At 39.8% G+C, this 13,712-nt stretch overlaps 1 protein-coding gene across 3 annotated transcripts in view; it reads left to right on the plus strand.

Annotated features, from left to right (window-relative positions):
- The window catches only part of LOC143297254 (dual specificity mitogen-activated protein kinase kinase 1-like), a 33,684-nt gene that overhangs the window by 5,512 nt on the left and 14,460 nt on the right, over positions 1-13,712 (plus strand). For all 3 annotated transcript variants that reach the window (XR_013057233.1, XR_013057232.1, XM_076609495.1), the window contains exons 3-10: positions 3,390-3,536; positions 5,031-5,108; positions 5,648-5,699; positions 6,971-7,095; positions 8,512-8,704; positions 10,892-10,986; positions 12,695-12,756; positions 13,389-13,434. Coding sequence is in view for 1 of the 3 variants with exons in the window: in XM_076609495.1 (XP_076465610.1) it covers positions 3,390-3,536; positions 5,031-5,108; positions 5,648-5,699; positions 6,971-7,095; positions 8,512-8,704; positions 10,892-10,986; positions 12,695-12,756; positions 13,389-13,434 (798 nt within the window). In the remaining 2 variants the exon portion in view is untranslated. The remainder of the gene's footprint in view (positions 1-3,389; positions 3,537-5,030; positions 5,109-5,647; positions 5,700-6,970; positions 7,096-8,511; positions 8,705-10,891; positions 10,987-12,694; positions 12,757-13,388; positions 13,435-13,712) is intronic.

Raw genomic sequence — 13,712 nt, forward strand, 5'->3', positions numbered from 1 at the left:
GTTACAACTACAACCCACTGGCCTCATTATGGCCAAAAAAGTGAGGGATGCTATTACTACTACTACAAGTACAACTCACAGGCCTCAGCCAAAAAGATGAGGGATACTTTTACTACTACTGTTACTACAACAACCCACCAGCCTCATCATGGCCAAAAAGGTGAGGGATACTTTTACTACTACTGTTACTACTACAACCCACCGGCCTCATCATGGCCAAAAAGGTGAGGGATACAACTACTACTGCAACTTCTACTCCTACTACTACTACTACTACCACCACTGTATCTTCTTCTTCTTCTTCTTCTTTGTACGTGGGCTGCAACTCCCACATTCACTCGTATGTACACGAGTGGGCTTTTACGTGTATGACTGTTTTTACCCAACCATGTAGTCAGTCATACTCCATTTTCAGGGGTGTGCATGCTGGGTATGTTCTTGTTTCCATAAACCTCAGAATGCTGACATGGATTACAGGATCTTTAATGTGCATATTTGATCTGCTTGCGTATACACATGATGGGGGTTCAGGTACAAGCAGGTCTGCACATATGTTGACCTGGGAGATCAGAAAAATCTCCACCCTTTACCCACCAGGCGCCGTTACCGAGATTCGAACCCGGGACCCTCATATTGAAAGTCCAACGCTTTAAAAACTCGGCTATGGCGCCCGTCATGAGGGATACTACTACTACTACTACTACCACCACTTCTGTATGAAAATCAGTCGTGTACAACTGTGATAATCAGGACAGCAGTAGAAGCAAGTGCTGCCCCGCCTGTCCTGGCCAGAATTAGATACCCGTTTTCTCAGCCAAGAGTTTTAGCCTTTTTAGGACAGTTGGCGTATGGATGGTCCCCAAAGGCCAGCTGCCTCTCAAGGCTGTAGCACTAAGAGTCAGTGCAATCTTGCCTCCTAGTTTTATAGTCATATTCCTCAAAAAAACTAAGCTGTAAATGAATTCCCTTTCACTTTTGAGGTTGGCCCAACGGTAAACTTATGTCAATCACTGATACAAGCTGAGCATTGAGTCTTATGCTTCTGCTCATACTGCTTTGATTTATATGCTGCCTTTCCATTGGAAAAGATGCTTATTTGTGTCGTCCTTTATAAGAACTGTTGTGTAGAACATACATTTAAACACTAAAACGTAAAACTTACATGCATAACCCTGTACAGACATCCAAACAGACACTCAGACTCATATATTTGTTATTCACCCACACAAAATCATCACACACCGTACAACAATCATCATATATATATATCTCATACCTGAGTATCTTTCCTGCACCTGAAATTCTTCATTCTCTCTCTCTCTCTCTCTCTCTCTCTCTCTCTCTCTCTCTCTCTCTCTCTCTCTTATCCACAATCCATGATGTCAGAATCTTTTGAATCTGTCTTTATTTATTTTTATTTTTTGTACAAATCTTTCAGATTCAGGAAAATGTTAACATCATGACACAGAAATACTGCAATATTTCATTTGTTTTTTTACTTTTGTAATTTTTGCATGCTGGTTGTCTTTAAAAGATTTTTTTTTTAATGTATTAGAACAGTGTGTGATTTTGTTTTCATATACCCCATCTTGAGGGGTTGTAACCTGATGAATAAAACAGTACAGAACTGTATTGTGTGGGTATCTTTCTGTTTTATTTTATTATTTTATTTATTTATTTTTTTTTTATTCTCTGCTTATTCATTGTCTGTCAGCAGTTGCTGAGTTGAGTCAATTTTTAGGATTCATGTTGTTAAAGACATGTTTTGCATTTGTTGTATTAAGATTGTTGATAAAGCTCTCTGTCACAGATATGCATATGAATATGTGTGTGTATGTATGTGTGTGTGTGTGTGTGTGTGTGTGTGTGTGTGTGTGTGTTTGCATGTGCCCACTTCCCTGCATGTGTATTGTGTGTTTGTGTATGTGCATGCATGAGTGCATTCACACTTGCATAAATGCATACACAAATGCGTATGCCCACATACCTAAGTATAGGTATACTTCCATGCATACACACACACACACACACACACGGACACACAAGTACGCACACATCTGCATGCACTCACACATGCACGCAGGCACACACACATATAGACACACAGACAGACACACAAAAACATAGACACACAGAGACTTACACACACACACACACACACACACACACACACACACACACTTTTCCCTTCTTGTGACCTTTTATCTCAGTCAAGGATCAGACAAAAACAAAGAATCCCACCACCACTATAGACACATTTTGATTGATCAGTATGAAAATAAAATAAGAATAAAAAGGCATGGCAGACACACACACAAACACACACACACACACACACACACACACACACACACACACACACACACAGAGTGCTACATAGCCATTGATCAGCGGCAGTAAGTCAGCACTGTCATAGTCACTGTCGCGTCATTTGCCAATACCACCAGCCGGGTGTGGCAAGAATTAGGTTCAGTGCAGTACAGATATAATGATCAGTGACTGGAGTACTATTTTTGTATTCACATGGTACCTTTCCACAGTGCACAATACACCAACACTGTTCAGTCACCACCACCAATAGTACTATTCTTGCATTCATACTACCTTTCAGTGGTACCTAAAAAAATGCTTCAGTGATTTGGGTTGTTGTTTTTTTCTCTAACATAGTCATAGATGTCTTTTTTTTCTTCTTTTTTTTTTGGTTTTGTTATCAATACCAAATATATGAGAGAAGATAAAAAGTTGTAATCTTTTTTTCTTATGTATCATACTTCTTTTTATTGAAATCATTATTTGGAATGATGGCAGCATGACCAAATAAGCTTTTGAGTATGTAGTTGTATCATTTCTGAATGACAAGCCAAGACCTAAAAGTTTTTGCACAGATCATTGTTATATTTTGCAGTCGCCTTTCCATGAAAAGAAAATCTTCACTGACTAATGCTATATATGGTCTTTGGTAGTACCAATCAGTGTTTATGTTTGGAAGTTTTATGGGTGTATGTGCATGCTCTTGTGTGCTTCCACACATGTGTGCAAGTTACATTCATGTATGTGTGTGCGTGTGCGTGTGTGTGTGTGTGTGTGTGTGTACAATTTGCTCTGACCTGTGGATACTTTAAGTTGAAAATGGTTGATCATTCGGATCAGTGTTCAAGGTCACAGTGGTATTCAGTATTCATCCCCACCCCATTCCCTCCCCCCCCCTTCCCCTCACACACACACATACACATACATTTTCTTATGAACACTTGCCTGTAAAAATAGTCATTTGTAATTCTTTTCAAATTTATTGAACAGATTCAAAGGTGACAGGTACGTCTTCTTCTATAATTATCGTTTATTTATTCATACAGTATTTATCATGTTTATGTTTTGGTTTTATGCAGTTAATCCACTTGGAAATCAAGCCTGCTGTACGGAATCAGATCATCCGAGAACTGAAAGTGTTACACGAGTGCAACTCCCCAGACATTGTAGGTTACTATGGGGCTTTCTACAGTGACGGAGAAATCAGCATATGCATGGAATACATGGTAAGTGGAGCTGAACCTGTCTTTTCTCTCCACAGCATATTTTTGAATGAGAATTTGAAAACTGGACAGATTTGTATAAATGAACTTCTGCAAGTTTATTCTAAAGAAAAAAAAGAATAAAAGATAAAATGATGAGGGGTGTGTGAGAGAGACAGAGATGCAGGCACTTAGTTTAATTCAGAACACCTTCACTTTTTATTACTTTCACTTCCATGACCATTTTTTAGGTGACTGTGTCTTTGCTGAAACTATGTTTCAAAGTTGTTTTTTTTAAAGCAAACTATGTCCATAAAGACAACAAATTGAGGATTTGAAATATGAAAAGACAAACTGGTTTGAGGCAAAAATAGATCTTGAAACATGCGGATTAGGATAATAACATGACAGCTATGCATTTTCCCCAATATCTTCAAAAGCTGTCAACACCAATAGATAAATTCTTTTAACTCATTGAACCCTGCGCCCACCTGAGAGGCATGCGCTGCTGATCGCTATTCTGCGTCCTGAGCTCACCTGACAGGCGGGTGAAGGAACCCATTTATTTAAACCGGTTTGTTAGCTCATTACTATACATTGAACTGCTGTATAAGGGAAGAAACTCCAACTTCCTTCCTCACTGCACACAAAGTTTCGCTCCAAAATTTAACGATTAGTGTGTTTTGAATCCAGTTTTTCGCATTGATGTGGTAAAACATCAAAGGCTTACTCAAGTTACTGCGCAGTAAGTGCTGAGTGAAACTGTGATGGACTCTTGTAGCGAATTTGGCCCATATAATGACGATTTGTCTAATAATTCATCCGCTGTTTCTTTGGAAAGTGAAGGATTGAAATTAGCAACCGGTCAAGACAAAGTGGAGGACATTTCAATCAAGAAGATAGCCCACAACCTGCAACATCGACAGAAGCTGACATTTTACTATTACTGTTTTTAAGTTACAAGTAAACTAGTGCATCCCTTGTCTTGAGACTTAGCAACTTGTGTCAAAATCACATTTTAGTCATTATGTAAAATTCGGTAGCTGTTGGTTGAGTGGTTTCTATAAATTTGTGCCTGAAGTGAAGCACTCCTTCCGGTTGATGCAGCCAGGCCAAAACATGCCATGCAGGGAGGAGCACAGGTAGAAGACCTAGTTAAAGGGCTGAAAGGGTTAATTTCATTGTTTTGTCCATTCAAAGTGTGTATCAAAGACCCTGCAAATTTAAGACAAAAACGAAGTTTAATTACACATACTTAACCGTGACCCACTAGTGCAGACTCTGGCAAGGGTCTGACATTCCTGTCATGTGCACACTACTGTCCGTCTATGCGGAGAAAACAAAAGTAGGTGAAAAAAAAAGGAAAATGGTGATATATATTGGTGAAGAGTGCTTGCTTTTGATCACAGGTGCGCTTTAATCAGAGTACTGTGCAGATTTGAATGTTCAGTGCCATTTCGGAATTTGTACAACATCTGCAGGCTGCAAAGCGCTGACACCCATGTCTTCGGGTTTCAGGATGGGGGTTCCTTAGACTTGATATTAAAGAAGGCAGGCAAGATTCCAGAGTCCATTCTGGGCGTCATCAACATCTCTGTGAGTACATCTGGCAATGGGACATAAAATGTGCTGCTGTTAATGTCCTTTAAAAGAATTACTACTGTTGTTATTTTCATTTTTATTATTGTTGATGTTTCGGTGGTTGTGAATTATCTTTTTTTTATGGTTTTTATACATTATTATTACTGGAAGTGGTTGTAGCAGAAGTAGTAGCAATAGTAGATGTGGTGGTGGTATTATTACTTAGTATGAAATTTACATTATTTATTTTGAATACAAATAATTTGATAAGAATTACTGTAACAGTGATGTTGGTGATGATGATGATGACGATGGTGAGAATGATGACCTAGTTTTGCTGTTCTAAAATCAAGCAATGATAATGTTGGTGTGTTCATGATAGAATGAAATTGTGGTGCAGATTAGTATGCGATAACAAACTGTGTGATTTGCAGTGTCAGTTATGTATGTATAAATTTTGTGCTATCTGAAAGCAAAAGACTGCAGTAGTTTTGAATATTGATTTTGCTTCTGGATAGGGATGTGGTTTAATGTGTGTTCTCTTTTGATTTCAGGTTTTGAAAGGTTTATCCTACTTACGAGAAAGACATCAAATTATTCACAGAGGTAAACAGAAATGACAAACACATACTCAGACACATGTCAAGACAGACAGACAGGCATACCACACACACACACACACACACACACACACACACACACACACACACACTTTTCTGCTGAAAAAACAAAACAAAGTGTAGCTTGAGGTATTCCTATCCTACTCCATACATCCTCACATGCTTAGTCAAATTCTTTTTACCAAAATGTAGAATTAACAAAGTAATGCCAACACTACAGACGTTGATAACAAAATTTCTAACAAGTTTATGAAGTTGTCAAATATGTTTTTACGGTAATATGGAATGTGACTAATATATGCAAAAATGGGCATCACACATACACTTAATGCGGAACTAAACTTTGTGAAATCTCATGGAATCATTGTGTTTATGAATATTTATTGTTCTTCCTGTATTATTTGGATGTTGGATGACCAGTGATCAGAGTAGTATTCTGTTTTCACTTCCCAAATGAACCAGTTAAATTTTGCTTGAAAACCTTTGTTTGAATAACAGCTATTTGGAGAAATATGATGGAAACCAAGGGAAGCAAGAACATTTAACAAGATAAACCCACTGGTTGTCCTTAGTGCTTTGTGTGTGTGGGTGGTGGTGGGGGTGGGGGGTGCATCTGCATGTGTAGGTGATTGTAAGAGATATGGAGGAAGACACAGAGAGATTCCAGATTCCAGATGTTTTAATGTTCATAAGTCATCAGACTCCTAACATTGTTAACAATAACAGACAGCATTCAAGTATATTACCATTTGTTTGGACTCTTGATTTATACAATTTTATGATTGACTTAGCTGACATGTGGATAAGTGTCACACACACACACACACACACACACACACACACATGCGTGCATGTAATGCATCCTTCATTTGAATTGAGTTGTGGCCTGCGGCTCACACCTGTACTGCATGTGTATAGATATTCTAGGACAGGAAAAGCAAACAATCAATTGATAAGCTCCATCAGTATGTCACGCTATTTCTCAGCGTAAAATACAAACTGGGCTAGTTTATGCATTGACATTACATCAGAGCATTGCATTAAATCACTGAATTTCAGAGCTCCGACAAAGAGAGAGAGAGAGAGAGAGACGTGCAGTCTGTATGGAGGGATATGAAAAAAGGAGGAAGGGAGCACGGTGACCTTACTTGCAAGCCTTTTTCCCACTTATACCAGGGTTGTGGGTGTGTGTGGGCATGTGTGTGTGCACCTCTGTGTGTGTGCCTCTGTGTATATGTGTGTGTGTATTATGTGCAGACGTGAAGCCTTCCAACATCCTGGTCAATTCCAGAGGAGAGATCAAAATCTGCGACTTTGGCGTCAGTGGGCAGCTGATAGACTCCATGGCCAACTCCTTTGTCGGCACACGCTCCTATATGGCTGTCAGTAGTGGTGGTGTCGCTCTGTGTGTGTGTGTGTGTGTGTGTGTGTGTGTGTGTGTGTGTGCATGTGGGTGTTTGTGTGCATGTGTGTGTGTGTATGTGTGTGTGTGTGTGTTTGTGTATGTGTGTGTCTGTCTTGTCTGTGTCTGTGTGTCTGTGTGTGTGTGTATTATTTGTCTCTTTCAGCGTGTGAGTATTATTTGTGTCTCTGTTTGTCTGTGTCACTGTGGAGAAAATGGGTCAAGAGGAAAGCTGACTTCAGAGGGGGTGGGAGGTAGTGAAATTTCTTTTTGGCTTAGTCAAAAGTGACAGAGGTTTAGTGACAATTGTGTAATGAAACAACCACAATAAGTCTAGAATTTATGTGGGTTGGTATGTGTAAATTTGCTTGCTTATAATCTAGTTCTGCATGATTGTTGATGTCGACACATTGTTGTTGTTGTTGAAGTGCATTTGTAGGGCTCCAGGTTGTGCTGGAAGAATACATTTCATAAAAAAAAAAGTTTTACAAGCACAACAACAGAGTAGTTAAAGTGTTCGATTTTCAATCGGAGGGTCCGGATTTGAATCCAGGTAACGGCAAGTGGTGCGTAAAGGTGGAGATTTTTCCAATCTCCCAGGTCAACAGATGTGCATACATGCTAGAGCAACTCCTTTGTGTGTATACACATGCAGAAGATCAAATGCGCATGTTGAAGATCCTGTAATCCATGTCAGAGTTCGGTGTGTTACGGAAATAAGAACATATCGGACATGCGCCCTCCTGAAAATAGGGGACGACAGTCAGACATGTAAGCGCCCACTCACGCATATGAGTAGCAGCCCTTAAACGAAGAAGATAGAAACATTTGATGATTTTTTCTATTGCTTTTCCCCACCCAGCCTTGTAGAAATGTTCGACATTATTTTCCCTCTAACCTCTCTCGATAGCCATGTAGAATTGTGATTATTGATATTATTTCCTCCCTTGCCCTCCCCTTCTGACAGCCGTGTAGAAATGTTTTATTATACTTGTTGTTAAGTAGAAATATTTTGTTGTTACTTTTATAATTTTCCCTCAAACTCCCTCAACAGCTGTGTAGAAAAGTTTCATTGTTATTATCCCCCCCCTCATCCCATGACAGCAGTGTAGAATTTTTTGTTATCATTGTTATTATTCCCCCCCCCCCACCCTGCACCCCTCCTGCCCCCAAAGTTCCTTGACAGCTGTGTAGAAATGATTGCTTTTTGTTTTTATCATTTGTCCCCCCAAAATTGGAAAAGTTTTGTTATTTTTATTATTTTCCCTCCCCCCAGCTCCCTTGACAGCTGCTGAGAAATGCTTCATTATCATTGGTTATTATCCACAGCCATGTAGAAATGTTTTGTTATAATTGTGATGGTTTTTCTCCATCCATGCCCCCCGGGGAACAACAGCCGGAGCGACTACAGGGCACGCACTACTCGGTGCAGTCAGACATCTGGAGTCTGGGGCTCTCCATGGTGGAGATGGCCATTGGCCGATACCCCGTCCCGCCCCCCGACCCTCGTGACCTCTCCTCCATCTTCGGGGACAAGGGCGCAGAGGAGCACTCGGCGGAGGCTGCCCGGACTGGGAAGGTGCACAAAGGTGAGGGGTTGTGTTTTGGTTGGGCTGGGCTGGGCTGGGTTGTGCTGTGTTATGCTGTGCAGTGTTTTGTTGTGTTGTGCTGTGTTTTGTTGTGCTGTGCTGTGCTGTGCTGTGTTGTGCTGTGTTTTGTTTTGCTGTGCTGTACTGTGCTGTGTTGTGTTATGTTTTGTTGTGTTGTGCTGTGTTTTGTTGTGCTGTGCTGTACTGTGCTGTGTTGTGTTTTGTTGTGTTGTGCTGTGCTGTGCTGTGCTGTGCTGTGTTTTGTTGTGCTGTGCTGTGCTGTGTTGTTCTGAGTTGTGTTGTGTTGCTGTGCGGTGTTGCGTTGCACAAAGGTGAGGGATTGTGTTGTGATGTGTTGCATTGCATTTAGTTGATAGGTTGTATTGTATTGTGTTGTATTGTATTGCACAAAGATGAGGGGTTGTGTTGTGTTGTACATGAAGGTTAGGGATTGTATTGTATTATAGTTATAAAGTTATATACTGAGGTCTCACTATTTAGCTTCAGGCAGTGGCACACACCTTCATAGAATTGATATACTATATACATACCAGTGCATGCACATATGCACAAAAGCACTTCAGACCAATAGAAAGTCGGAGAGAGACATGCTCACACATACCACATAATGACGTACATATGTGTGCACGCACCACACACACACACACACACACACACACACAAACACACTTTTTCCCTGTGCCAAAAATCACTTCAGTGAACAGGTGTTAAATTAACCCCTCACTCAACTCACTCACTCAACAGAATGTCAGACACCGTGCTCAAGACATGCGATCATGGTGCACTAAATCAGCCAAGATTGCTTTCTTTAGCTGATGCTCAGAACAGATTGAAGCGTAAATTTGAAGAAGACCGTGATGAATTTATATCGGATGATTTGATAGAAAATGAAGGGAGCAATGAAGAGACTGGCCAAGATACGACTATCAGTGAGTGATGCTGACTGTACAGCTGTAGCAGACGAGAGAAGGTGACAGAATTATTAGCAGGACACAGTGCGAATAGATTTTCTTGGCACTCTGCCAGTGTGGTCTGATAAGAATTGGATAAAGTGACTGTGTGAGAGGGGTGAAGAGGAGGGGGGTGGAGACCGAGGGGCTGTGGCCTCGTATCCATGTTATCACTTGGAGCAGTCACAGTGCATTGTGTATCTGTCTCTTTTTTGTTGTGGTTGTTCTAGTATAATTTGTGTGTACAGGTATTATCCATTTGTCCACAAAAATGATATTTTAGTGCAAATTACCTGACTACTGTTTGTAATGAACAAGTTGAAAATGTGACAAAAAAACTTTATTCATTGACCTTTCAGAATATATATACTGTATATGTGGGTCTGTCTCCAATAACAACGATCACAGAATTAAAAAAAATATATATATGCCCGGTTGTTGTTTTTTTTGTATGTGAAAAAACCCTGGCAAATAGATTTCACTTAAATCTTATTTCCCTGGCAGCAAAAAGATTAATGTCCAGCTAACTAGCACACACATACACATGCACACACACATGAACACACACACACAACGCACACCAACATGGGTACACGCCTGAGCAGAAGAGCCCACTAATACAACCTTTAAGTCTCACTCTTGTTTCTTTCCCTCATTCTTTTTCTGATCTACAAAACTGGATGTGTTGTATCGTGATGGACGGGTGCAATAGCCGAGTGGTTAAAGCGTTGGACTTTCAATCTGAGGGTCCCGGGTTCGAATCACAGTGATGGCGCCTGGTGGGTAAAGGGTGGAGATTTTTCCGATCTCCCAGGTCAACATATGTGCAGACCTGCTTGTGCCTGAACCCCCTTCGTGTGTAAACGCATGCAGAAGATCAAATACACACGTTAAATATCCTGTAATCCATGTCAGCGTTCGGTGGGTTATGGAAACAAGAACATACCCAGCATGCACACCCCCGAAAGCGGAGTATGGCTGCCTACATGGCGGGGTAAAAACGGTCATACACGTAAAAACCCACTCGTGTACATGCGAGTGAACGTGGGAGTTGCAGCCCACGAAAGAAGAAGGAGAAGAAGTATCGCGATAAGGAGGGATGCGTTTGTTCTTCTTTCTTTAAATATTTCTTTTTTATTACTTCCATTTTTGAAACTCATACTGATGACATGCACAAGTACATATGTAAGACATACATGTGTGTTTTTCTTTCCAGTGTCACGAAACAGCTTTGTGTGTCCTGCCGGTGCTGGTGCAGATGGACCCAGACCCATGGCTATATTTGAACTTTTAGATTATATTGTGAATGAGGTGGGTGACGGTGGTCGCTGTGTTCTTTTGTTGTTGCGTTCAGTGTTACGTCTTTACACTTTCAGCCTTTCACTTCCGTCCGCGGATATATATTCTGTGGTTTAGGGATAACTGCATAATCAGGTGTCCAGCCACTCATTTGCATACGCTTATCTCCCTTGCAAATGGTGACTGCCTTCATGAGTGTTTGAAGCAATTTCTTGGCAAGTTTTGGCTCGATTTTGTTGCTTTTTTTTTTTTTTTTTTTTTTCCCCATTTTATGAAGTGAAAAAAAAAAAGCAGTCAACATGGCTGCCAGAACGTACAGTACAGAAGAGTTGGCTTAGAATTTTGTTTGATTTTCCACACAACATTAACAATAGCAATTACGAAAACGTGATAGAAAACAAAAGTAATGTTTGTTGATCAACTGAAGTGAATCTGGTTATCGTGATGATGATTACATGCTACAAGATACATCAACAGGAAGGGGCGGTGTCATGTCAGAAGTGGGTGTAGAAAAAACCCAATATTTTAGCTTGAAACCTTCACATGGGGTTTTCATCTACCATGAAACCCTCCAGATGAAAGCTTCAAGCAGAAATGTTGTTTTCAGTGAATTTTTGTGTTGTAATATTGTTTCATAGTGTTTGTGGGTGTTTGGGTGGGAGGGTGTGTGTGGGGGTTATGTGAGTGGTTATGTGAAGTGTTTATGTTTAAAACCACATGATAGTGCAGGAAACAAGATATCTGCACTTGGTTGTTGTGTCTAATACATTTGCTAATATTTTAGCACTGTATCCACCCGTAAAATAAACAACTTGAATTTTTTTCTCTCTTTTTTTTTTTTTTTTTTTTTTCAAAATATTCTGTGTACTTTTTTTTTCTAAAAATCTTAGTTTTTCTCCTCTGATTGGGAGTTATCTCACCCTGTCAACATTGAGTTATGTTGATTATAGTGTCCGTTCATTTTCCTTGAAGAAAACATATAGTTTTAAATACTTTTAATATATATTAATTGATACAGACCTTTGTGTCAATACATACATTATTTTATGTGAGGTTTGGATAAACCGTATTTATTGATTGATACAGACCCCTGTGTTCATTCAGATATGTGAGCTATTGGTTGATACTGAATTGAACCCTGTATATATAATGATTGATACAGAGCCCTGTGGTAGTATATATAATACGAGTCATTGACTGATACTGAAGCTTGTAGTATAATATCATATTGCCTGATACAGAACCCTTTAATAATTATAAATACAATATATACTATGTGAGTGACTAATGGATATTGATCCCTGGGATGTTTTGAATATTTTGATATATGATTTGGGAATATAAGTAAGATTGTCAGTTGTGTCCAGCTAACGCTGTTAGGACGGCAGAGGAGGCGACAGCGGTCCTAACTATTTGGGTTAGAATCTAGTTACAGTGGACAGTGCCTTTTCCAGGTTACATCCCTATTGTCATATCTGAGGTGTTAGGACAGTCTGCATTTGCATTTTACCCAAAGGCCAACTAGCCCACCAAGGCTTTACCACTGAGAGCCAGTGAAATCTTGCCTCAGAATCCTCCAGGAAAGACTATGCTGTAAATGACTTCCCATTGCGGTGAAGAAAGAGTTGACCATTAAGTTCTCTCTTTGCTAATGAATGTATATAATGCATATAAGAGAGAGAGAGAGAGAGGTATATGATTTTTTTCTTTCTGTTTTCAGCCACCTCCAACGCTTCCCAAAGGCCACTTCTCTGAAGAGTTTGTGGACTTTGTGGAAAGATGGTGAGTTTTGTATGATTATCCTGTCACTGTCCCACTCTTTGATTTCAGTGTAAGAAGAGGGATGTGTGTGTGTGTGTGCGTGTTGTGTTTGTATGTATGGTTCTTGTACACATGCATGTTTACACATACTCTTTCACTGTTGTTATTTCTAGGCCCATAACTGTTATTCAGAGAGAGAGAGAGTGTATGTGTGTGTGTGTGTGTGTGTCTGGTATGTGGGGGGTTCTTACAGTTGAATTATCATCAGTGATGGAAAGACAATGAAGTGTGTGTGGGGGGAGAGGTGGGGAGTGGGGGTGGGGGAGGGGTGGGGGGGGGGGGGGGGGGGGGGTGTAGATGTATATGTGTGTCTGTGTGTAAAAACAAAATATCCATATATGCATGCCATATCTTTTCTTTAAATAAAAAATCTGCTTGCCTGTGTGTAGTTAAATATGTAATTGTAAGCAAAACATGTACAAGTGTATTCAAACATTTTTCCCCCAATTTCTCATTTTTATATCTTATTTGTGGAAATTTTACACACACACCCCAAAAAACAAGAAAAACAACAACAACAACAAAGAATTAGAAACCTAAATGAAATGAAAACAGTACTCTGACAGTGGTATTTATTTCTTTTTTTTTTGCAGTTTGAAGAAAAATCCTGCAGACAGAGCTGACCTGCCCTCTTTGGTGGTAAGAAAGTTGTCATCATTCACGTTTTGCAGCTGATCAACTTGGTTCAGTTCTTTTTCCAAACACTGTTGCCGTCACTGTTCTTTGACTTAAATATATCAGCTTGGTTCAGTTCTTTTTCCAAACACAGTTGCCGTCACTGTTCTTTGACTTGAATATGTATTTCATTATATTTTACTTCATTATTTGTTTATTCATTTATTTGTTTTTGTTTAGATATATAGATATATGTGTGTGTGTGTGTGTGTGTGTGTGTGTGTGCGTGTTAGATGTTGTTT

This window comes from Babylonia areolata, chromosome 22 (genome assembly GCF_041734735.1).
Source record: "Babylonia areolata isolate BAREFJ2019XMU chromosome 22, ASM4173473v1, whole genome shotgun sequence".
In the NCBI taxonomy this organism is placed as follows: Eukaryota; Metazoa; Mollusca; class Gastropoda; order Neogastropoda; family Buccinidae; genus Babylonia; species Babylonia areolata.